The sequence below is a fragment of the Athene cunicularia genome (assembly GCF_003259725.1).
Source record: "Athene cunicularia isolate RWA chromosome 1 unlocalized genomic scaffold, athCun1 chr1_part1, whole genome shotgun sequence".
Lineage (NCBI taxonomy): Eukaryota > Metazoa > Chordata > Aves > Strigiformes > Strigidae > Athene > Athene cunicularia.
Genome location: NW_020799091.1, coordinates 73,502,898 through 73,525,686, shown reverse-complemented (window position 1 = coordinate 73,525,686; position 22,789 = coordinate 73,502,898). Strand labels below are relative to the sequence as shown.

At 40.2% G+C, this 22,789-nt stretch overlaps 2 protein-coding genes across 5 annotated transcripts in view; both read left to right on the top strand.

Moving 5' to 3' along the window:
• The window catches only part of LOC113480658 (arylsulfatase D-like), a 19,526-nt gene extending 14,944 nt beyond the window's left edge, over window positions 1–4,582 (top strand). For 3 of the 4 annotated variants that reach the window (XM_026849680.1, XM_026849673.1, XM_026849662.1), the window contains 2 exons: window positions 263–384; window positions 845–1,940. In XM_026849680.1, the coding sequence (XP_026705481.1) occupies window positions 263–384; window positions 845–1,212 (490 nt within the window). In that variant the 3' untranslated portion in view covers window positions 1,213–1,940. Of the gene's footprint in view, window positions 1–262; window positions 385–844; window positions 1,941–4,492 lie in introns of those variants that run through there. The other variant, XR_003398500.1, reaches the window with a different exon arrangement.
• LOC113480676 (arylsulfatase H-like) overlaps window positions 4,552–22,789 on the top strand; it is a 27,318-nt gene continuing 9,080 nt past the window's right edge. The window contains exons 1-10 of the mRNA XM_026849691.1: window positions 4,552–4,599; window positions 7,365–7,434; window positions 8,274–8,414; window positions 9,234–9,355; window positions 10,695–10,817; window positions 12,304–12,727; window positions 13,778–13,914; window positions 15,718–15,852; window positions 18,870–19,032; window positions 20,052–20,173. Of these exons, the coding sequence (XP_026705492.1) occupies window positions 7,382–7,434; window positions 8,274–8,414; window positions 9,234–9,355; window positions 10,695–10,817; window positions 12,304–12,727; window positions 13,778–13,914; window positions 15,718–15,852; window positions 18,870–19,032; window positions 20,052–20,173 (1,420 nt within the window). The 5' untranslated portion in view covers window positions 4,552–4,599; window positions 7,365–7,381. The remainder of the gene's footprint in view (window positions 4,600–7,364; window positions 7,435–8,273; window positions 8,415–9,233; window positions 9,356–10,694; window positions 10,818–12,303; window positions 12,728–13,777; window positions 13,915–15,717; window positions 15,853–18,869; window positions 19,033–20,051; window positions 20,174–22,789) is intronic.

Below are 22,789 nucleotides of genomic sequence, written 5' to 3'. Positions count from 1 at the left end.
TTTTTTTTTTCAGTTTTATTAAAACAGAATACTATTAGTAAGTCTTGAGTAGGTAAAAAAAATAAAAAAAAAAAAAAAATATATATATATATATATGGATTTAAATATTGGCTTGGCAGTCTGCTGGCTGCTCTAAATATATGACCAAATTATTCCGTACGCTGTCTCAAGCACTGGTTCAGCCAATGCAAAGGCAGTGATAGGTACGCAGTTGACTGTAAGGTTTGCCCCTACCTGAGTACGCTGCTTCCCATTACATTAGGGTGATTGATGGACGAAGCTTGGTGCCCCTACTGCAAGGAAGAGCTCAAAAGTCAGAGCATGAGTTCCTGTTTCACTATTGTGGGTCCTACTTGCATGCAGTGCGGTGGCACCAAAAGGACAGTAAGTATAAATATTGGTTCCATGGTAACTGTAAAACATGAGTTTTCTCTTCTTGATAGCTATCTTGCTAATTGACAAAATTATTGCATGATGAGTGCTTATCAGTACTGATCTCTGAGATTTCTGAAATTGTTGCGCATAACATAGCAGTTATTCTGGCTAGCTGGACATGTCTTACAGCAAAGAAACATTTGTAAGTAACAAACCTATAGGAAGTGGGGTGGAAATACAGGCTGTCTACTACCGCACTGGAAATTTAATGTGGTTTTCTTCATATTTCTAGTGTTTTCCATCTTCAAGGTTGGTACTCCACACAGAGAATCTGATTTATGGTGATGGGGGTGCCAGGGTGTGTGAGAAGAGGTCTCCTTAGTAAACAGCTCTACTCCTATTGCTTGAAGGCTTATTCCGTTTTTATCTGCTGTCTTGTGGTTGTGCCATAAGATTTCTTTCCTGCCAGGTGGAGCCATCTGGAAGGCTCATTATGTGACCCCTGTCTTCCATCCACCTGAGGCTGGGGCTTGTTATGGAAAAGGAATTTGCCCATGTTTTGGGGAAGGCGTGACCCATCATGACCCTCCGTTGTTGTTTGATCTCTCGCGAGACCCTTCTGAAGCCAAACCTCTGTCAGCTGACACGGAGCCCCTCTTTGACATTGTAATAAGGAAGATTGGAAGAGCCATAGAAGAGCATCAGAGGACACTGACTCCTGTCCCAGAGCAGCTCTCTGTGTACAACATCGTGTGGAAGCCGTGGCTGCAGCCATGCTGTGGGACATTCCCACTCTGTTGGTGTGATAAGGAAGGAGACAGCACACAAAGTTTGTGAGATGGATGCTTACTAGCATGTCCTGTGGCACTGAGTCCTCTGCTGACAAAGCTTTCAGAAAATAACTGTGTCCTTCCTCTCTCTGGAAAGCAAAATGGATGAAAATAAAGAAAAAGAGTCTTGATCAGAGATATTTTTCCCTTCATTCTTCACCACTATCCAAAAATCTAAGGAAATCCTGTCTTGTGTGGTAAATGGCTTGAATGGAGACTGGTTTTGCACATTTGACTGTAAGAGAGGGCTATATAGGCCTAGACTCTGCCTAATTTATGCCTACTCAAGGAAAGCAGTCAGAGAACACTGTAGAGACTGTAGCATATGGTGCTGAACCGGCAGCAGTAAGAAATATCAGACTTAAGCAGAACTCAAGATGTTCACAGTTGTGCCTCTACAGTCCACAAATCATGGTCATAGTCTATCCAAACATAGTCATTTCTGTCATTGTTGCTTCCTGTATTTCTCTCTTATTTCTGCAGTAATCTTGTGGGGATGTTGGGCAACACCTGAGACAGAGTGAGTCTGATTTAGTGAGAGATTGTCCTCAAGTTGTGAATAGCTTTTTGAACAGATCTGCAGCTTTAGCTGGGTAACAATAACACGTCACAGTGCAAAGTACAAAACGTTGAAGTCCAGTATAACTCTGCAACAGTTACAAAAGAGGGAGAAGCATTTTGCTTTTCAGAAAGAGGTACTTGTGTGTGTTAATTTGGCAAACTAATTTTATTGCACATAAGATGCCAATAAAAATGTTTTGGATTAATAGCTCTGTACAAATAAGGTTCATTTGAGTCATATTGGAATTAATGCTCAAAAATATTTGGTAGCAGTATACATAGGCTTCCAAACTACAACTTGTAAAAAGGGGTCTTGCCAATACCAGTTTAAAAAAAAAAAAAACCAAAAAAAACCCACAACACCTCCCATGACACCAGCCCCCTAAAAAAACCCACAAACTATGAACAACCAAACTAAACAAAAAATACTGTAGTGGTGTGGCCCTAGCCAGACTTTCTAAGGAGATGTTAATTTGCACTGAAGTTTGCAGTGAAATTGCAGAGATTTTAGGGCATTGAATTGTATTAATGACTGGGTTTTTTGCAGGTTGAAGTCAGAGGTTATTATAAGCTGCTGCTAGAACTCTAAAGAAGTTGGGGGTTGAATTGAGTGAATGGAAACAGATTATTTTAGTTTGGTTTTTGTTGACAGTCTGTGTCCCAGTCCCCCCTCAGCCCCCAAGGAATACCCCTGAAAATGTTTTACTTGCTCAGCCAGTTTATCTGATTAATAATTTTCTTTTTATATCTTAGTCTCTTTTTCGTAAGTGTTATATAGAAACAAATTTCTGTTTGTGTCACTTAAATATTTGTTCTTGACTACTATAAGTCCACTCTGAAAACTTGTCAAAGGTATAGGGAGTCTATAAATGCCAGTGTTTCTTTTAGTACTTAGACATGTGCAAAAAGCCAGATAGAAAGTGGCAGTACAAAGCACACAATGACTCAAAAATGGAGTTTTTCTGGCAGAGAATTTGCCTGTATGCAGCAGTGAGTAAAAAGCAGCTTCCTGTGCTCAGGCACAGTGGAAAAACAGCGTAAGAGGAGGAAACACTGCAGGGCTCAAAACGCAGAGATAAACATCTTCTGTCTGCTTCATTGTTACAAAGCTCTATTTTTTCTAAAAAAAAAAAAAACAAAAACCACACTTTTTTTTTTTTTAAAGTTTAGTTCTGTTGAAGATAATAAATAATCACAGCTGTTACCTTTGTACTAGGTCACTAACGTAGTAGTGAGAAACAGGATGCACGGTCTGTGCTAGCAGAATGCCTCCTCTACTTCCAAACAGAGTTTTGTTATCAGGGAAGAATGTAAAGGTGTGGAGGTTTTGGGTTGATTGGGTTGGTTTTGGTTGGTTGGTTTTTAGGACATGCCAGCAGCAGCATGGGCACGTCTTCAGTAGCAATCACATGGTGAGAAAGATCTAGAGTCTAGAAAGGATGACAGAAAAGTTTAGTCATAATTTGGATCAAAGACAAATGGAAATTAATACTTATGTTACTGGCAACTTTTAGAGATCCTTCTTTCCCAGGGCATGATGTAATTTTTGAGGAATACAATTTTTTCAAGAAAAATCTTTGCACCGTAAGCATTACGAGCTGTTAAGTAATCATACAAAATAGACCAACTTGAAAACTTATATCTTATAAAAATAACTGAGTATAGTCATGAGTGAAAGGAGGTCAACAAATAAAAAATGTTTCCAGTCATGACTGTCCCTGCTGTGTATTATACAAATCTGATAGTTTAAGCTACTTGATCTTTCTACCCACTGACTCCTACTGACTTCTCTAGAGCACAGTGTTAAATTCAGCATTCACTGTACTCAGGGAACTCAGAGAACTGAAATGTCAACAAATGAATAGATGAGAGCTCCTCTAAGTAATTGCTTAAGACCTTTTGAAGTGTAAAGTGTATGATAACAGAATTAAATTCTGAAAGAAGTGTTAGTGGAGGGGAGAATATTAAAGTTCCAGTTCTCGGAGGTGGGGGAAGAAAGCGCGGTTAGTATCTTCAGCACAGGTAGGTCTACCTTGCCTGAAAATGCATTGAAGAAAAGAAAACATCACAGAAGAAAAGAGGGAATACAAGCTAGTCACGTTATCCTGCCTGGAAGGCTGAACAGTAGGGTGGGAGCAACAAAACCCCATGGCTCAGGGTGCTGTGTTATTACTTACAGCATCTCTTTTGAGGCACTCAAGTAGAACAGTGAGAGGCTTTCTAACAAATCTGCAGAGAATTAAGTGGATAGAGAATCTAATGAAGGCAGTCGCCATGTTGTGCCAGTATTTCAAGAAGAAGGACTTTGTACTCTGCCTGGAATTCATGTAAAACCTGCGTGGCAGTTCCCGTTTGCTGGAGGTTGCTGGCAGGGATCCCAGGCGGTTTTTGAACTGGAGACTGGGGGAAGGGAGAGTAAGAGGAAAAGGAGCAAGTTCCAGCCTGCTTCCTCCATCGCATGTCTTAAAAGATCAGGACTGCTCAGCACACCAAGGAGCAAGAGGAAGTTCAGAGAAAGAATAATATTTGAGATGAGGGTTTGTTTTTCACATTGTTAAAAGGGGTTGGCCTTTTTTGCTAGTCTTGATCATTTATTGTGGTGTACTGGCTTACAGAGGGAAATACTATTGGACATTTTCTCAGAATTCTGTAAGTAACTTCTGATTTCTAGAGGCTGATGTTAAATTTATGGATTAAGTAATTTTATTTTTTTTTTCATTCAGCAGCTAAGGAAACTGGACAAGCCCTAGGGCCCAGTACTGGATTCATGACACTCCTAGAGATGTCAGTAAGAGCTCTGCATTCAGAAGAAATCAGCCTCTGACATAAAAAGGTGAATATGCATATTTACATTGTTGTGGTTGGGTGGTTTTTTTTAGTTTGATATTTCTTCTTGTCATTTAGTAAGGTTAGTGTTCCTAAAATGGCTTGCAGTGAATCAGGAAGCACTAATTTTAATCATGCCACTGCCAGTGGCATTAAGACCCAAATATCTATTAATAACCACTACTGCAACTCCCTGGTTCAAAATTCACAGCTTTCCTGAGGGGTTGTACAAAGTCTCTGCCTAAATACCAGTGTGTCTGCTGTCACCAGCTGGCTGTGCTGCAGGAACCTTTGGGGAGAAAGTGGAAGCAGCAGAGCTGTTGTACTTGCTTGGAAGCTTACCAACACTCACTGGAAATCAAGGGGTTTCTTAGATGTCCAGATCTGTCTGGTTCCATTGCTTCACTACAGCTCACAAGGGCCATGATGATCCTCAGCTACTCAGTGTAGGCATTTCAGCAGTCTTCACTGCGATAGTTTTGGTTTAATCATGTACCCCAAGCCCTTTAAACACAGTGCTGCCTACCCGCTGCTGGGAAGACGGAGCTCTTGCCTCCATTGCTAAAGCACCAGAAAGAAGTTCCCATTACACATAAGGACCACAGCCATTACTAGTTCTTCCTTCGTGCACGTTAATGTCTTTGTGCACTTGCCTGGTCATCACTTCAGCTCTGTCCTACAGGGCCATAGTTCATCAGGGGTTTGGGGGAACTATGGCCAGGCTGTGATTCTGAGGCACCACCATCATACAGATAAAAGATTCGAGCTTTTAGTAGTGAGTCCTTTGCCTTACAGTAAAACAGCCTGTCTTTTAAAGCATGATATTAGGCTTCTGGCATTTGCTTTCACAGCAAGGTCCTGCTTCAAACAGCCAGTGCATTGGGTCACAGGGATCTTGCTGGTTCCCCGTTAATCTCCAACACAGCCAGTGGGAAAGGAGGATGAGCTTTCAATACTGCCTTTCAGGATCTTGCCAATAGAGAGGGGGAAGTGTCATCAGTCCTATGGAAAATTCCACATTTAATGGAGATCAAGCTTTTTTAAAAAATATATATATATTCTTTCTTTCTTTTTTCTTTATTATAATTTTCCCATATTGTCTCAGCCATAGCCAAACAAGCACCTAGATGTTACTTGGAAAAATCATCAATAGACCCCAGGTTCTGACTGGTTTTATACTATTTTCCTGGTCAGATTAACAGTATCTACATTTTTTTATCCCCTGGCTCATCCTTTGAAATGCATAGGGCAGGATTATACTCTGCTCAGATCGGTTTAGTATTCCTCAGATATTCAAGGTAATTGTAACACTATTATGTACCAAAAAGGCAGAAAAAAGTTATCTTAGAAAATGCTATATTTTCCCACTGGAGAACATGCTGACTTTGGAGGAGAAAAAAAAAATAAGCCTTTCATTAGTCAAGATGGAACTTTACAGTTCCCTGAGTTTAGAAGTGACTTTATGTTTACAAACGTGCTTTTAGCTGTTATAGAAAGTAAATAGTCTTATTAGCTTCAATCTGTTCCTTAATAGAGCTGACAACATCTTTGTTCTTGTGCTGTTTTGAAATTAAAAGAAGTGTGGAAAAGTAGGAATTTCCCATGGATGGGATATTTCCGATTTCTATCTCTTTTCACAGTGAAGGAATAAATGTCATCTCTAATTTACTTCAGCATATACCATGAAGATGAGCGTATCCCAGTCCCCAGTGGAGATGGTTTACCATATAGTTCTGCATGACTGTTTCCATGGTTCTAGTGCAACTTTTTTCTGCAGATCCCTTAGTCTTTGGTCATTCACAAGGAAAAGGAGTTCATTTCCCAAGCCGTTCTTGGCCCGAAGTGATTAGGTGTGCTCTCAGTTTCAGCAAGCATAGGAAATTACTTCCACTCATAAAATTTGCCTTGTCAGACAAAAATAAATATTTAGAAACCAGAAGGTTATTTTTAGGTTTTTAAAGTCCAGGTTAAGTTCATAGAGTTGGCAGTTAGAAAAACTGGCCTGTTAAACTTACGTATGGCATTAAGGATTGAAGTCCTTTAAAGAAATAATCATAATGATATTTATGTTTCTGGACAGTTTTTAGTAAAATTCAGATAGAAACACCTTCTTAAATGTACTAGATGGCATCCAAATCTAAGAAAGCTATAGTCCTGTCTCTAAGAATTACACTGCGAATAGTTGCCAGGTTGCTTTTCTCTGAGGCACTTTTTTGTAGTTTCTAAGCTCACAGTAAAGGTAAGATTCTTTTCCTGGACCTTGAAGGTAATTTGACGTTAAGTAAAAGTGAGATACTAGTTTTACTTATCATTGCCTTGTTTGTAAAATGGTGAAAACCTTCCTCTTGGTGAATACCAACAGTTCTGTCCATGTATTGAGTAACTGGCACCTTTAACACTGTTTAAAGCCATGAGCATTTAGCCTTCTTTCCAAACGCTCCTAAGTCCCCCTCTTGGCAGTTGGGAACAGGCCAGATCTTGCAAAACTGCATGCTGTGCTCTCTGACCTTACCTGCCCTCAGCTGTGCTCTTCCTGCCTTGTAGTGTCAGTTCAGCGGGGCTCTGCAGACACATGTTCAGGAACGTAGGGCCTGTGTTGTCAAGCCCTACTAGCTCAGCCCACCCCTGCTGTAGCCAGCCACAGGCAGTGGCAATATGATTGTGATAATTCAGGGCAGTTCATGATCAACCTCACAGAAAGATCACCAGAACTACTGGGGTCTGAATTATTTTTTATTTTTTTAATTTTTTTTTTCTTTCCTTTTTCACCAGAATTTATGTGAGCAACTATGTACCCACTTCATACAAGGGGGAACCATGAATTTTACCAGGGAAAACAATGGTAAGAAAAGATACTCGCTGAAGGTCTTTCCGGGATTTCAAGTGTTGTGCTTAAGAAAATGTAAACAGATCTCTCTCTCTTCCCCCTTTCTCCCTGCCCAACTCATTGAGAATCTAAGAGCAGCTAATACAGGTTTAGATCTATTGGTATTTCAAGGCCTTTTACCCTGGGTTTATAGGAGTATATCTAATACACAGTATAGCACATTGCAGTAGCTATTAATGAACTAGCAGCCTGTAGATATATTCTAGCATATGTATTTTACTTCAGGTGAACATCTGTAAGCAGCATCTTGCAAACATCTTGAGCGACTAAGACTGAGATGTTCTGACAGTATTCTAGGAAGATAAAGTTTAAGCCCGTTGCTGCAACTTTGACTTTGCAGATGGTCCCATGGCTGAAGGAACACTTTCCAGGTGCTGTGTGTAGCACTGGGTGCAGTGGATGTAATAGTCAAGCCATTGCCATCATGACCAGCGTGCTTCCAACAGCAACCACCTCCATCCTCCTGTCCCAATCATTCCAAGAGCCTGGACAAGAGGGTCCTACACCTTTGTACAAGGGGTGCCTCAGGAGACTTGCACATGTCCAGCCACTCATTCTGCTGCAAACATCAGCTGCTATCAGTCCAAATCTCAATAAAGAAATGCACACACAAAATTCCTGTGCAAAAAGAAAATACTGCTGATGCAAGAACTCTTGTAAATATTCAGGAGCTCCATCTGCTGGCAGTATTTGGTAGCTGTTTGCATCTATACTGGGTCCGCACAAAACCTTAACAGTTTAAAGTCTATTGTAAAGCTTACAAATGTGTTTGTAATATTACCTTTTAATTCCAGGAGCTGCCTAAACATCTGGCTAATTTTATGCTTGTTTCCAAGAATCTGTGTATCAAATACTTCAAAACCCAATTTTTTACTGATACTGGCTGATGATCTTGGTATAGGAGATGTGGGTTGCTATGGCAATGATACAATAAGGTAAGAATATTATCCCTTCCTGGTGAATTTCAGTGGAGAAAAAAAAAACCCACTGATGGTACTTAGCGTTAGTGAATTCATTATTAATGGATTAATTTATCTAGATACACTTCTTTTCAAACCATGTGCAGTAATTCCTACTGGAGTAATAATTATACAGGCATGTTTGAGCAACCTCCTTGGACTTCTAATCTTCAGCATATACAGTCAGAACTTTGCAAATGTGTCCATGCACTGTGTTTGTCAGACATGTGTATAATTCATAAGTTTTCACAGCTTCAGTGTTGAAATATGAAGGACTGAAATTAGGATTTAATACCAAACAACTCCAGTAGGCTTGTGATGAAGTGAAAGCTCAGTCTATGTGCTATATTTATCCCTAGTGTATTTATCAATCTGTATATAGATTGATTGATGGAACCATTTTGTATATATATATATATATATATATATATATATATACACACACTGTGTTTACTCTAACCTATTATAGTCTTAGAAATTGTGTTTACTGTATCTATTAATGGAATCTTTTTCACTATGCTGAGGTTTTGATATTGGATAGAGTTGAAATACCTTTTTTTTTTTTTTTTTTTTCCCTTTTTAGTTATTAATAAAGCCACATCTATCCGTGGAAAAATTCATTCCTAGGGAGTCAAGATATCTCAAAATATATATACCAGAGCTTTCTTAATTGAGTTGTAGATAAACAGAATTTTGTAAATTTGATGGTAATGTCCTTGACAAAACTAAGAGGAGCAGGATACAACAAACTTCTCTGTAATGCATTTTTATCTGAGATGGGATTTTTTTCTTTAGGACCCCTAACATTGATGGCCTGGCAAAGGACGGAGTGAGATTTACCCAGCACATTGCTGCAGCTGCTGTCTGTACTCCAAGCAGAGCGGCTTTCCTGACTGGCAGATACCCTATCAGATCAGGTTAGGCCTCTCTAACACTTCACTGCAGTTTGTCTAGCCATTGTTGCTATTAAAAATCCCCTTAAATAAGCCATTCTAAAAACTAGTTAATCAAAGGTTTTGGGGTCTCAGCAAGGTGGGCAGAAATAACAATGACTAGATTTAGTGATTGATTTCTATGGGAAAATCCCTACATAAAAAAACACTCAATGTGCCTAAATGACAATGCAGAAATGGATGAAAAACCAAAAAGCTCAAAGCACCCAGAGGTAGAAACATGAAGAACAAAAAATGTGTAAACACTGTATGTTCAATGGTATTAAGATTATATTAAGTACATTGTAATATTTCTAATATCCTGACAAATTTTTCATAGTGAAATGTGTCAGACTGTGGAATAGTTCTCAACAGTTGTCTTAAAACAGATTTACTTCAGCCATGTAAATTCATGACAGAAAACTTCAGCTACTGCATATGGCAGTAATAATCACAGAATCACACAGAACCATTCAGGTTGGAGAAGACCCTTGGGATCATTGAGTCCAACCATCAGCCCTACTCTATAAATTTTTCCCCTACACCGTATCCCCCAACATCTCATATAAATGATCCTTAAACACATCCAGGGATGGTGACTCCACCAACGCCCTGGGCAGCCTATTCCACTGTCGGACCACTCTTTCTGTGGTTTGTTGTTTGTTTTTTTTTTCCCTAATGCCCGGTCTGAACCTCCCCTGATGAAGTTTAAAGCCGTTCTCTCTTGTTCTATTGCTAATTACCTGTGAGAAGAGACCAGCACCAACCTCTCTACAATGTCCTTTCAGGTAGCTGTAGAAAGTGATGAGGTCTCCCCTTAGTCTTCTCATCCTCAAAGTAAACAGTCCCAGCTCCTTCAATCGCTCCTTAAATCAGTGTAGCTCCTCTGATGGGATTCTGACTTGCTACAAGAAATTCAATCATGAACTGTACATTTCAGAAGTGTGTACCCCTGACTCTGTAAGCCTTCTATTCTATATAAAACTTCTTTTTTGTTGCTTTTTCCCCTTTTTTTAACATTATATTTTGATAGAACTTTGGTTGTAAGAGGTTGCCTAATGTACAAACAGGCATCTTAGTGCCATTTGTAGACACCCCAGTATAGCTGAGGCATCTGTATCGGGTTAGCAAATGATGATGTGGGATTGGAGAATACATTGTTCTGAGGATCAATCAGAATATCCCAGGGCTTACTCAATGGCTTCTTAAAAGGCACTAGGCTTGGGCAGCTGAGTCCCTCCCATTCATTAGAAAGAACATTCTGAGAAGACTGAAAATCTGAAAACTGGCTTGTTTAATTTTGAAGACTGTTGTTCCTCTCTAGGCATGGCATCCAGCACTCAACGGCAGGTTCTCTTCTGGAATGGGTGTTCTGGTGGACTCCCACCAAATGAAACTACTTTTGCTAGAATACTGCACCAACAAGGTTATTCTACAGCACTTGTCGGTATGAGACATAGCAACTTGCCACCTTTTGATTGCTTGTTATTTAAATGAGATGCTACTGTAAATATTTTTATTTGCCAAAATGTCTAGTACCTGTTAAACTAGAGTTTCTTGCATGCATAACTTTCAAACTCAGAGGGATTTTTACAATGCCATCCATAAGCCCCACTGTCAGCACAGCATATCTGATAAATCCAAAATGAGGTTGTATGGAATACATAGATGTACACTGCAAACAGAAGTAAATGCAGAGGAAAGAATCTTGTTTGCCCAGTACAGATTGCTTTAGGAAGAACTAACAGAGATATTCATTGATCTATTAGAGCAGAAAAATATTGTCTGCCAGTTGGTACCCAGACACCACAGTGGTCTTAATTATGTTTGGTGGCTAGATTTTCTGTTATTTATGCATCCTGCTTGTTATCACAGTTAAGACTCTAAAAGTGCCATATTTTCTGCAAAAAAAGCAACTCTGCCAAGAAAAGCTGAAATTCCCATTGACTTTAGTGGGTTTTGGATCAGAATACATGTCCAAAAAATAAAATCCTATTAACTTTGCTAATATTGCCTGAACACCAAAAGGTGTCATGTACTTAATTGTAACTACTGTGATTTTCATACCTCTGCTTGGCTTCAGCACACTGAGGTGTTACTTAGTTCCTTAAATTGAAATTAGTCTTACTGATGTCCTGACTGCACCCAGGCCTGTGCAAAGGGGGGAACTTTCCGTAGCTCAGTGCAGTCTGGTAAAGCTTATACTGGGAATTACACTGGGAACTACATTCATATACATGAGCACAGAGCTGGTTAGCAGTTCTTCGAAGATATATGTCTAGCTAATAGCCCCTAGGCCCATGGTTATAGACTGTCAGACCTTCAATGTCAGGATAATTACACTGCTCTGTCATATGACTTCATTAAGACTCATTATCGGTAAATGACATATTCTGATATGTCTAGTTGTATGGGATATTTGGAATGGCCTATTTTTGCTACGCATTTGAAGATGAATATAGACACACAGAGCCAATATGTACACCTTCTTCCTGAAATTTGTTCTTGGACTGTGAAGGCCAGATAGAACTTGTGTGTGAATTGGTTCATACTTTTTCACTTAGCTGGTTCTTTTGGCACAAGTGTTTCTCTGGTTTCTCCCCATCAGACTACCTGTTGATGAAAGACTACTTTTATCATATGAAAAATAATAAGCACCAAATGTTTCAACCCTATTTGTTCTTATTCAGGGAGGCGTCTGAGCTGGACTGTTGCCTCACATGGAATTTTAACGGATAAGTGAGGAATACCAGCTGTTCTAGCCAGATAAAGTGCCAGTGCACAATTGCTTCCTGAGAGTCTGTCCCCATTCCACACCAGCTCCTCCCCTGGCTGCACCTTAACTGAGGAGTGCAGCCAACCTATTAGAAATACAGGCAGACAAATCTGAGAGTCATGATGTTGGACTTAAGATCTTTGTTTTATATTTTCAGGGAAGTGGCATTTGGGTATGAACTGCAAATCCCGCCGTGATCACTGCCACCATCCTTTAAATCATGGCTTTGATTATTTTTATGGCATGCCTTTTACCCTGTTAAATGAGTGTCAAGGCACGGACGACCCTGAACTGGCCAAGTCTTTGCAAGATACGTATTGGCTTTACACACAGATGATTAACCTTGCAGGGCTTACTCTTTTGATTGGAAAACTTACCAATTTATTCTCAGTAAAATGGAAAATAATTATATGTCTTGCTATCTGTGGTCTCCTATATTTCATCTCCTGGTTCTCCAGCTATGGTTTCACCAAGTACTGGAACTGTATCCTGATGAGAAACCATGATATCACTGAACAACCAATGAATCTAGAAAAAACTACTTCTAATATGCTGAAGGAGGCAGTTTCATTCATTGAAAGGTAACCAATAAAAATGGTATTGAGTTTTAAGGATTTTTAAAAATAATGTTATTACTGCATTAGGCAGATGACATGCTGAACTTGATGTTGGCCAGTAATTTGTTTTCTGGCATTCCCCTCCCTGTCAGCATCCAACTCCTGTCCTTCATCTTATACACAGCTTGTTAGCTCCTCAGGAAAAGGAAGATTATTTTTTTGGTGTTTGTTTTGTTCATCTAATATAAAGGTGTACTGGCCAAGGACTGGGCTTTCTGCCGTCAGGAACAGAAATATGTTCTTAGCCTGATGAATGGACTGTCATAGAAAGTGTCACATGAAGTTAATATTTTACAAACAGGAGGGTGATAGTGAGTCTTGGTTTGTTTTCCAAAGGTGTCCTTCATTTACAATACTGTCAGTAACCTCAACTGGAATTGAACAAACCACCAAGTCTTTAAAAGTATTCATGCATCAAGTCTGGGCATATCCTTGAATAAGATTATACTATTTCTGTCAGGGTTTAGGGGTTGGTTGGTTGGGGGGGGGGGGTTTAAGGCAAATTGAAGGTAGAATAAATCCCTTCCGCAAAACTTTGAGCACAGATAATCTCAGGTTCCTAGGGTATTCTGCCTGGCCTGATGTTAAAGGAATATGGTTCCCCTGTGGATGCGGCATCATATCTGCCTCTTCCATGAGGATGTCTCAGATACTCAGTGACATCCTTGTTTAAGTTTAAGCAAGTGATTCCTATTCTTCTTGCCTCTGAGAGTGTGTCAGTCTTCTGGCTATGAACTTTACTAGTTATTTATTTAATGTTCTACACATGTCTAAATTGGAACCAGAAAAGGGCCTATTACTATTTTGGTCTTAATACAAAACCAACATGTTTGGGGGGTATTTCAATCTGGTCTGTCTCCCAAGACCTCAAAAATGCAAAGAAGTCAAAATCAAAAATTTTTGGTTTAGAACACAATAATAATTTTTGTTGAGATAGTCACTACAATACCACTGTTACATTTTGGATTGAGAGACAGTTTGCAGAGAAATGACTATTGTTTTCTTTTATTTCAGAAACAAGAATAGACCATTTCTTCTCTTTGTTTCCCTTTTGCATGTTCACACCCCTCTCATTACCACTAAGAAGTTTCAGGGAAGAAGCAAGCATGGCCTATATGGAGATAACGTAGAGGAGATGGACTGGATGGTGGGTAAGTGTCTTTTTGAAGAAAATACTTCATTTATTTGAACGTGGAAAAGAAATTAAAGGGGTGGTCACAGAACTCCCTTTTTGCCTATGTCAAAAATCAGTGAACTTGGATACACATTTATATACAGAGATTGCCATACCATTACCACACCTCTTTTTTTGTTTAAGATGAAAGTTCAAACTATTCTTGTGAGGATTTGTTCTTTTTATTTTTTAATTTGCACACTTCTGTGTTGCAGTGTTAAATGCTGTCAAATAATCAAATATGTGCTTGATCATGTTGTTCATCAAAATGTGTGACATTTCTCCAGTTCTGTCTAGTCTCAGAAGATATAAGTCGTGGTGCTGCTGAATATTACATTATACTATGGTTGTTTTGTGTACTTGTTCATTTTTATTGAAGATTAAACCTTGGAGCAGAAACCAGAACTCCCTCCTAGACAAAAGGCCAAGTTTAAAAGCTATGGAGTTTCACTTAATAAATAGTGTGAAGTCAGTACATCGTGAAGACTCACTTAGGTCTAAATCTAGGCTTTGAGTGCCAACTGGGTTTAAAAAGGCCTAGATTTAGCCTGCCTAGATTTAGCCTTACTTAGTCATTCTTCTCTGCTTCAATAGGAGGGAGGGACATACTGTTTGCATTTAGTCAAAAGTGAAGATCCTACTGACCAAGTATTCCCCTCCTATCCAGGCCAAGATTTAATTCCTGAACCTTTTCTTCCTCTAGTAACCATGTTTACAAAATTGTATTTTGAGAGGAGCCTGATGCTTCTGATGGGCAGGCTGAGAACTCGTGCAAGATCCAGTTGAACGAGAGGACTCTGCTGCCATGCTCCTCTTCCAAATTTTTGGCACCAGACACCTTCAGGCACAGGATACGCAAGCAGAGCCGCGGGTAGCAGAAGTCTGATGGTGTAAGGAATGCCTTATAAAGGCCAAACAGGATGGGAGCTAGTGAGGACAGAAGTGTCTGGGGTTGGACAGCTAAGTCTCAATCTAAACTCTTTTTGGGGGAAGGTGTCTATTTTGAGGTAAGGTAAATAAGTAGTTTGACCAAGGAGACACAGGAAGTCTGTAAAGGAGAAGAGATTGAGCAAAAGAACTGATCACTGGCTTATGCTTTTTGCTTGAGTACTTCAGCTTTTGCTGCTGCTTCTGTAGCTATGGAAGCTGTTCTTAGTGAATATATTTGATGCAGAAAGTGATGAGGACAAGCAATCAAAGATAAATCATATTCCATATAAACATTTGATGCTATCAGTAGCAAAAACATTCTTTATGAAGTTAGGTTTGAATTACAGTCTGTGAAGTTTTTACCAATGACATCAGGAGATTTTGGTTGATAGTATGCAGCCTGATCTCAGAGTCCCTGTTCAGCTCCTGATGAGGCACAGCAGTTTTCTATGATTAGGAATCTAGGCAGCACTATTATTTAAGCTTTTCAAGATGCTTGAAGCTAGACAATAGAGACAATCCTCGACCCAGAGAATTTATAGCATAAAGCTGACAGTGTGTTCTGTGTAGTTTGAATAAAAAGGTCATTCATTTAAATTATTTTCCAATTGGTTTTTTATTTTCCTGTTTTTATAGACACCACAAACAAATTTTTGACACATTCAGCAGCTTTCTGTTGGGCTCTCATTATTTCTGTAATGCAAGATTACTCTTTGCACTACTTGTGGTAGCTCATAACATAACTCGTTCAGGTAAATGGAGAACTCAGTCTTCACTGAATTTTGAGTCAAGACCTAAAAATGCTGACTGCATCTCCAAACATAGTTATGATGTTTTGCTTTGCTTATAGGCAGGCTTCTGGATGTTATTGACAAAGAAGGCTTGAAGAATACCACGTTTATTTATTTTGCATCTGATCATGGAGGATCCTTGGAGTCTCACAGAGGAAATGCTCAGTTTGGTGGATGGAATGGAATCTATAAAGGTAAAATTTTGGTCATGTGTACATGCATAAGACTTCCTCTTAAAAATAAAATGATAGAATAAAACACATCTGAACAGACTATATTTACTAAACTATATGCTGGGATGATGGTCTTGGATTGTAGGGCTGGAGAAAATTCAGGACATCAGCTATTCATCTTTCAGCCCTCAGACACAGTCACTTTCACCAAAGCTACTCATGACAGTTATGTTGTCTAAATTTTTCTTAAAAACCTTCAGTGATTCTCCAGATAATCCAGTTTTGCTACTATTATACAGTCTATGCTGCTGGAGGTTTTTTCCTGGTACCTACCTTGGATTTCCTCGCTGCAGGTTAAGCAACAGATCTTGCCCTATTTGCCAATCTACAGACAAGATTCTTCCTTTTCTACTTGCATCACCCTGTTGTTGCAATGTCATCATGTATTTCAGTGCTGTTATGTTCCCCATTGTTCATCCTCTCTTTAGACTCCAGTACCTTTGTACCCCCTTCTAGTTTCATGTTGTCTTTAAATACTGTAACCATACCATATCTAATCCATAATCCAAAGCACTACTTGAAAATGTTGTAGTATCATAGAATATCTCTTGGAAGGGACCCATAAGGATCATCAAGCCCAACTCCCTGCTCCTCACAGGACTACCTAAAACTAAACCATATGACTAAGGGTGTCATCTGGACACTTCTTCAACTCTGACAGGCTTGGTGCCATGACCACTTCCTGGGGAGCCTGTTCCAGTAACCCACCACCCTCTCAATGAAGAACCTTTTCCTAACGTCCAACCTGAACTCCCCCTGATGCAGAACCAGAACACACTGTTTGGAGTCTCACTTGAAACATCCTTCTCTTTTTCACAGTAGATAATTATCTATATCAGCACTGGAAGATACCATTTTCTTACTATTTTCTTAATACAGTTTTCCAGTTTCTTGTCTATTATATAGATGTTTGTAGACACTCTTTCTATGACTGGCTTGCAACACAGTGTCAAAAACTGTGGAAGTGATCTATGGTATTGCTTGTGTGTGCTTTCTCCAGACTGCCAAGCCGTGAAAAGCCACTGTGGCAGCTTGGCATTTACTGTATAGCGAAGGCTTAAAATGGCTCCCATCACTTATTTCTCCACAGAGGAAGATTCAGGTGCCTTGACCTTGCTCAGCATCAAAATGCACATTCTCTAATAGTAAGTTACCTGATGAGCCACAAATAAGCAATGTTTAATACAGCTGGAATCTCATCCAGGGACAATCCTAAATTAGCCTTCAATTCTGAAGTTTCCATACCAGTAGCAGATGCAAAAAGGCCAAAGAGTTCACTTCAGTACCTCAGAACATAACTTAATGAATGCACCTCTACTAACCTAACACAAGTATATTAGTAATGAGAGAGTCCAGAGAGGAAAGGTGGATGTGATTAGGCAGAGATTTCAGTATGAAAGGACAATGATGAAGTCATGCCTGCTCAAAGAGGGGACAAGAGGAGATATATCATCAATTTAGTTATTAACAACAGAAAGGTATTCCCATTTATGTCCAGATACAGCAGAAAAAGGGACATCCTAGTGAAACTAACAAGCAAGGTTAAAAATAAAAACTAGTTTAATTCATAAATATTGGTAGAACTCACTGCTGCTGTTGCTAACAGGATATTAAAAACAAGAAGATAGATAAGCCACGTATACAAATAATGAGAGCAGCCAATAGTGAATAACAAAGCATGAGATACTGTTATCTTACATAGCACAAAGATTACTGCACGAGCCACTGGACTTGCCCTGTTTATAATCCACCATGCCACCCTGTCAGCCTTTAAAGCTTCTAAAGCTCTGGCACCTTGCTTCTCTGCTGTAGCTATGAGTACATCTTCCCCACAGCAAAGTCTGGCATTACTTAGCAAAGCCAGAGGCTAGTATAAACTACAATTCAGGGGCTGATTTATTAGCTGAGCTGATAAGCTAGATTCAACTTTTGTTTGCCAACTTTCCTATAACACTTTCCAGCAATGACTTGTTATCTCTGCCCTTGATAGGAGGAATAACAGAGCAAAGGTCATATAGGTACCTGAGCTTCATCCTTCTGCAATTTTTATTTCTAGCTGGATGCTCAGCTTGGAGTTCTGGCTTTAAACCATATTTTTTCATTAATATTCCCAGCCTTGACATCTATAATTCATATCTGTGATTAGTTAATGGTTCTCACTTTGATATGCTATTCAAAACAATGAATAATTTGACTTGCAAGAGAGACAATGCATGGAGCAGAGAATTTAGAAGACTGGAGGAATGCAAGAGAGAAACTAAGTTAAGAAAGACTCTGGATTACCTTATGACAACTTCAGCAGAAATGTAGATGGAAAGTCTTCATCATTGCAGCATATTCCAAGCCTATTTACTGCACACGTTCTGCACCCTTCCATTCGGGACCACCTCAGAGCATCCCTGGGACTGTAAACTCCTTGAGGGTGATCAAATGTTATTCTAAGTGCCCCCACTTCTCTCCAGGACTGAAAACAATTTTGTAATGTTCCTGCTGCCTCTGACAGAACTGTCTGACAACCAAGCTTGCCCTCTGTTAATCTCCCTTCCTTGAGTACCAAGTGGGGCTGCAGCCTCTACTCCATTGACACCAAGTCAGATTTTGGTTTTTATTAATAACGGACTTTTTTCTTGGGCAAGTTATTAGGGAGTGTGGAGATTATTCTTAGACATGACATTCAATTAAAACTGTGGGTCAGAATGTCAGATGGTGAAATTGTTCCTCTTCTGCCTAATAGTGGGTTGCTGTACATGCCACCCAAGAAAGCAGTATAAAATAGAGGTTAATCATACATATTTTTGAACAACAGAATTCACACTGTAGTCATTCTACTGTTCTCCAGGATTTAGTGTGTTTTCATTAAAGTTATTTGAATATTCTAAAAGTTTTAAAACCTTTTATTATACATTTATAATAAAAGAATGAAAGATACTAGATGTTTATCTTTTTTGGTACTTCCCCCCCGCCCCCTCCCCCAACAGGTGGAAAAGGAATGGGAGGCTGGGAAGGAGGGATCCGTGTCCCAGGAATTGTTCGATGGCCAAGAGTGTTGCCTGCAGGGGCCGTTATCCATGACCTGACAAGCCTTATGGACATCTTCCCAACAGTAGTTAACCTGGCTGGAGGGGTGGTGCCTCAGGACAGGTACAAAGGTGGCTTCATAAACCATATTTTCTCCCCTTTCTTGATTTAGAGATAGCCGGCTATGTATGTCATGTATCCTAACAGCCACAGGTTAAATTCTGTTTGTTTCTTAACCAGGTAGTTCTCTGGCTTTCTTTCTGTGTAGCTTTCCCCATCTTGTCTGCTTATATAGAAAAGGCAAAGGAAAACAGTATGTTTTATCAAGGGTTGTTTAGCTAATTCAGTTTTCTCGTTACCAAAAGCCAACCTGGTTGATTTGGGACACTGGGATGACTGTAAAACACAAAACAACACCAAACAAAAAAAATCCTCTTTTAATCTTATTTTTTATGAAAAATCCACAGATATTCACAAAGCTGGGTGGTCCTGTTAGAGTACTAGCACAGGCCCTTTCCAAGATTAGAAAGCCTGGTTCTTCAGGAGTAGAGAAGGTGGAACAAATGGCACATGGCCTGCATTTGGCTGTCAATACTGGAGAAGTAGCTTCCTCAATGGTAAACAATTCGTAACACCTATGTTAGACTTCTCTAAAGAGCATGAGAAAGTAAAGTGTGGGTGGCTAAGTCTTCTGAGCAAAAAGCATAAGAAGTACTGGTGGTGTGTAATCAAACCGCTAGTCAATGCAGCCAGTGGGTTGGTTTGATGTTTTTTTTAATGAAGCCTCGAGCTCATATAGCCATCAGTAACTTTCATTTCAAGGAGAAAATTAGAAGCTGTGAACAATGCCTTCAATATGGTTATCACTTACTTCCAGGAAAATTACAGTAATGGTAACTTGCATCCCCAGGCAGGATGGGTGAACTAGCTGTAATTGCAAAAACTGCTAGTAACTGCTAATCACTGGTCTCCACTCATCCACACAATTAAAAATCTCAGGGCTCATTAGCTAAACAGTGTCTTGGGTTAGAAATGACACTTGAAACCCTAATGTTGCATACATAGGGAGTGAGTACTGCTCATGCTCCACCTGCAGACTGAAAATTCTTAAGCAGCCTGGTGACTCCTGTCCTCTCTGTCAGGGTAATTGATGGGCGCACCTTGTTACCTCTGCTGCGGGGGACAGTTCAGCGCTCCGGGCACGAGTTCATGTTTCACTACTGTGGTGTGTTTCTGCATGCAGTGCGGTGGCACCAAAAGGACAGTGAGTATGAATATCCCCCCTCCTGCAGATCAGAGATGATGTGATGACCTCTAGCTCCAACAGAGTATCACGTAAAAACATATGTGCATGTATTGAGTAAGTTTGTTGCCTCAGATGCTCACTTCTTCTGTAAGGTGCAGAAAGGCTTTGTTGTTAGCTGTCTTGTCTTGCCCGAGATGAAGGGTTTCGCTTCCCTGGGTAGCATAGCTTCAAGAATCTCCCTGTCGTTGCAGTGTTGCTTTTGGTTTTGCTGCAAAAACATTCTGGATCGGCTTTAGTGTAAGATTGACCAAAAAGGAACTGCACACACAAGGTCTTTATCTTAAGCAGTAGTTCATTTGTTTTCAGTAGCCCTCCCTTATTTGTTTCACTTTTTCAGCTGTGACATTAGACGAGCTGACTGCAGCTATAATGCTTTCCTGAGCTTTCAACAAGCACCCAATCTTCACTAATGTCACCTCCATTACTGTGTAAAAGAGAATGGGCCAGTGACTCGTGCCTGTGTTCTTATTCCTGCTCAGAATAGAGGATGGCATTTGCATGACCAAGCACACATGCCTTGATCTGAGCTTGTTGTTTTATAGTCACTGAAGATGTTTACAGGATGCGATTCACCTCCTTCTGATTAGCACATCTGGGCTCGATCAGTGATGCCTTTTTCTCTCCACTGACTAAAAAGGGATCTGAGGATGACCATATCAAATATAAAAATCACACTCATATTGAAATTAGTTGAGATGAATTGCAACTTCTGTGACTGGATGATGTGACAGTAAGTGTAAAGTTGATGAATTTGTGGTGATACTGTGCTCTTTTATTTTTTTTCATTCTGCACATCTGGAGAAATGCAGAGCTGATGGAGTGGGCTATGCCTACTCATTTTCCCATCTCTTAGAAACTTGAATGAGCCCCCTTCATTTTTGTTTTGCTTTCCCTGTCTGAAGTGAGAGGAGAATTAGGGCAAGAGTCTTGAGAGGCTGCAATTAAGTAACAGTTACAAATGCTAGAGCATTCCCCCATCAGCAGCTGTTCACACTCAGCTGGTATGTTGACAAGGAGCTGGCTGTTCAAAGACAACTTGGAGTGCTGACTAGGGGGTGGGATAACCTTATGCAGCCCAGCAGGAAATCCTTTTTATGTCATAGTGTGAATTGGGTGATCTGTCTCATGCCCAGACACATTTCCTTTATGATACTTTCTGATACAATGACAATATTAAGTGTATAGATAGTATCAAGCCAAGAATCTACTTGCTCCATGAACACCTGAAGGCTACAAAACTTACTTCTACTTGGAAATACTTCTCACTGATCTTTCTGTTCCCCTATGTGGAACTGATCTTTCTCTTCCCCATCTTGTGTGTGTGTGTGTGTGTGTGTCAGGATAATGGCCAGGAAGTTTGCTGTCTTTCTTGGTGGCATGAATAAAATACATACCAGAATTGCAACACTAAACTTTTAGTCATGCTCCCACAGTTTAACCTTGAGGTCAGTGCCCTCAACACACCACGTTTGCCAGAAGCATAGCTCCTGGGCAGGAGGTCACTGCACTTGGCTGACAGGAAAGAGGGAGGAAAGGACTAAATGTGAGGATGTGATGCTGTGGTAGAATTTTAGTTTTAGGTTCTTGTTCCCCAAAGATAAATCTGGGTACTTCATTCAAAGAAAAATGTGTAAACTATACAAGTCATACAGTACTTGAGGAGCTAATCCCTTCAGGGTGAGATCCAGAGTAACCCCCACACTGCTGAAGCAGCTATATGGTAGAAAATGTTGGGTGTTTCATAAACCCAGTTCTTCCACGGGGTGGAGCTTCTTCAAGCCTTCCAGGGAAGGTTTTGTTTGGTTTTTTTCTCTTGGTAATCCTCATTCTCTGTTTTCTCTGGAGAGAAGATGCTGACAACATTTTTCCTAGTTCTTAAACAATACTTGATTTGGGGGAAAAAAACAAACAAAAAACAAACAAACAAAACAGTGCTGCAACTAGCCCTCTTCTGCCTTGTTAGCTGAATGATAGGGCCTTCACAACCCTCGTGGGGCTGCTGCCATGGGGCAGAACTGCTGCCGAGCTTGGCGCAGCCACAGGCAGGTGGTCCCGGTCTCAGGAGCTCCCTTGGCCTTGCTGCTTCCCCTGAGCTGGGGCGGTGGATGACCTGGTACCACCATGGCTGTGAAAGGAGGCGGTCCCAGGGAGGGAACCACACTTAAAGTGCTCAGGGCCAACATTTTGGCTGTCTCAACTGATTACTTATCTAAAGAGACCAGGACTCAATTCTTTCCTGTGTTTAGGCACAATGAAAATATATCATCTTTAAGTCACATGTGTAATTTGCCGCTCTGCATCTTTGCTCTTCCTGTGGAAATAAAAAAAAAAAATAAAACCAACCCACCTAACCTAACCCTTTAAGCACTCAGTTTTGGTTAGGGGTTATGTCCCTCCACTGCTGTCATGGTGTCTTTTTTTAAGCAGCACATTAACATGATCAAAACACATAAAAACCCCCAGGAGATGGGGTACTCCCCAGGAGAAGGATCAGGGCCGGGCTGCAGGCGTGCTGGTGCGCAGCTCCCACCTCGCAAGGCACGGTGCTGGCCCCCGGCCCGCCGCCCCCCCAGC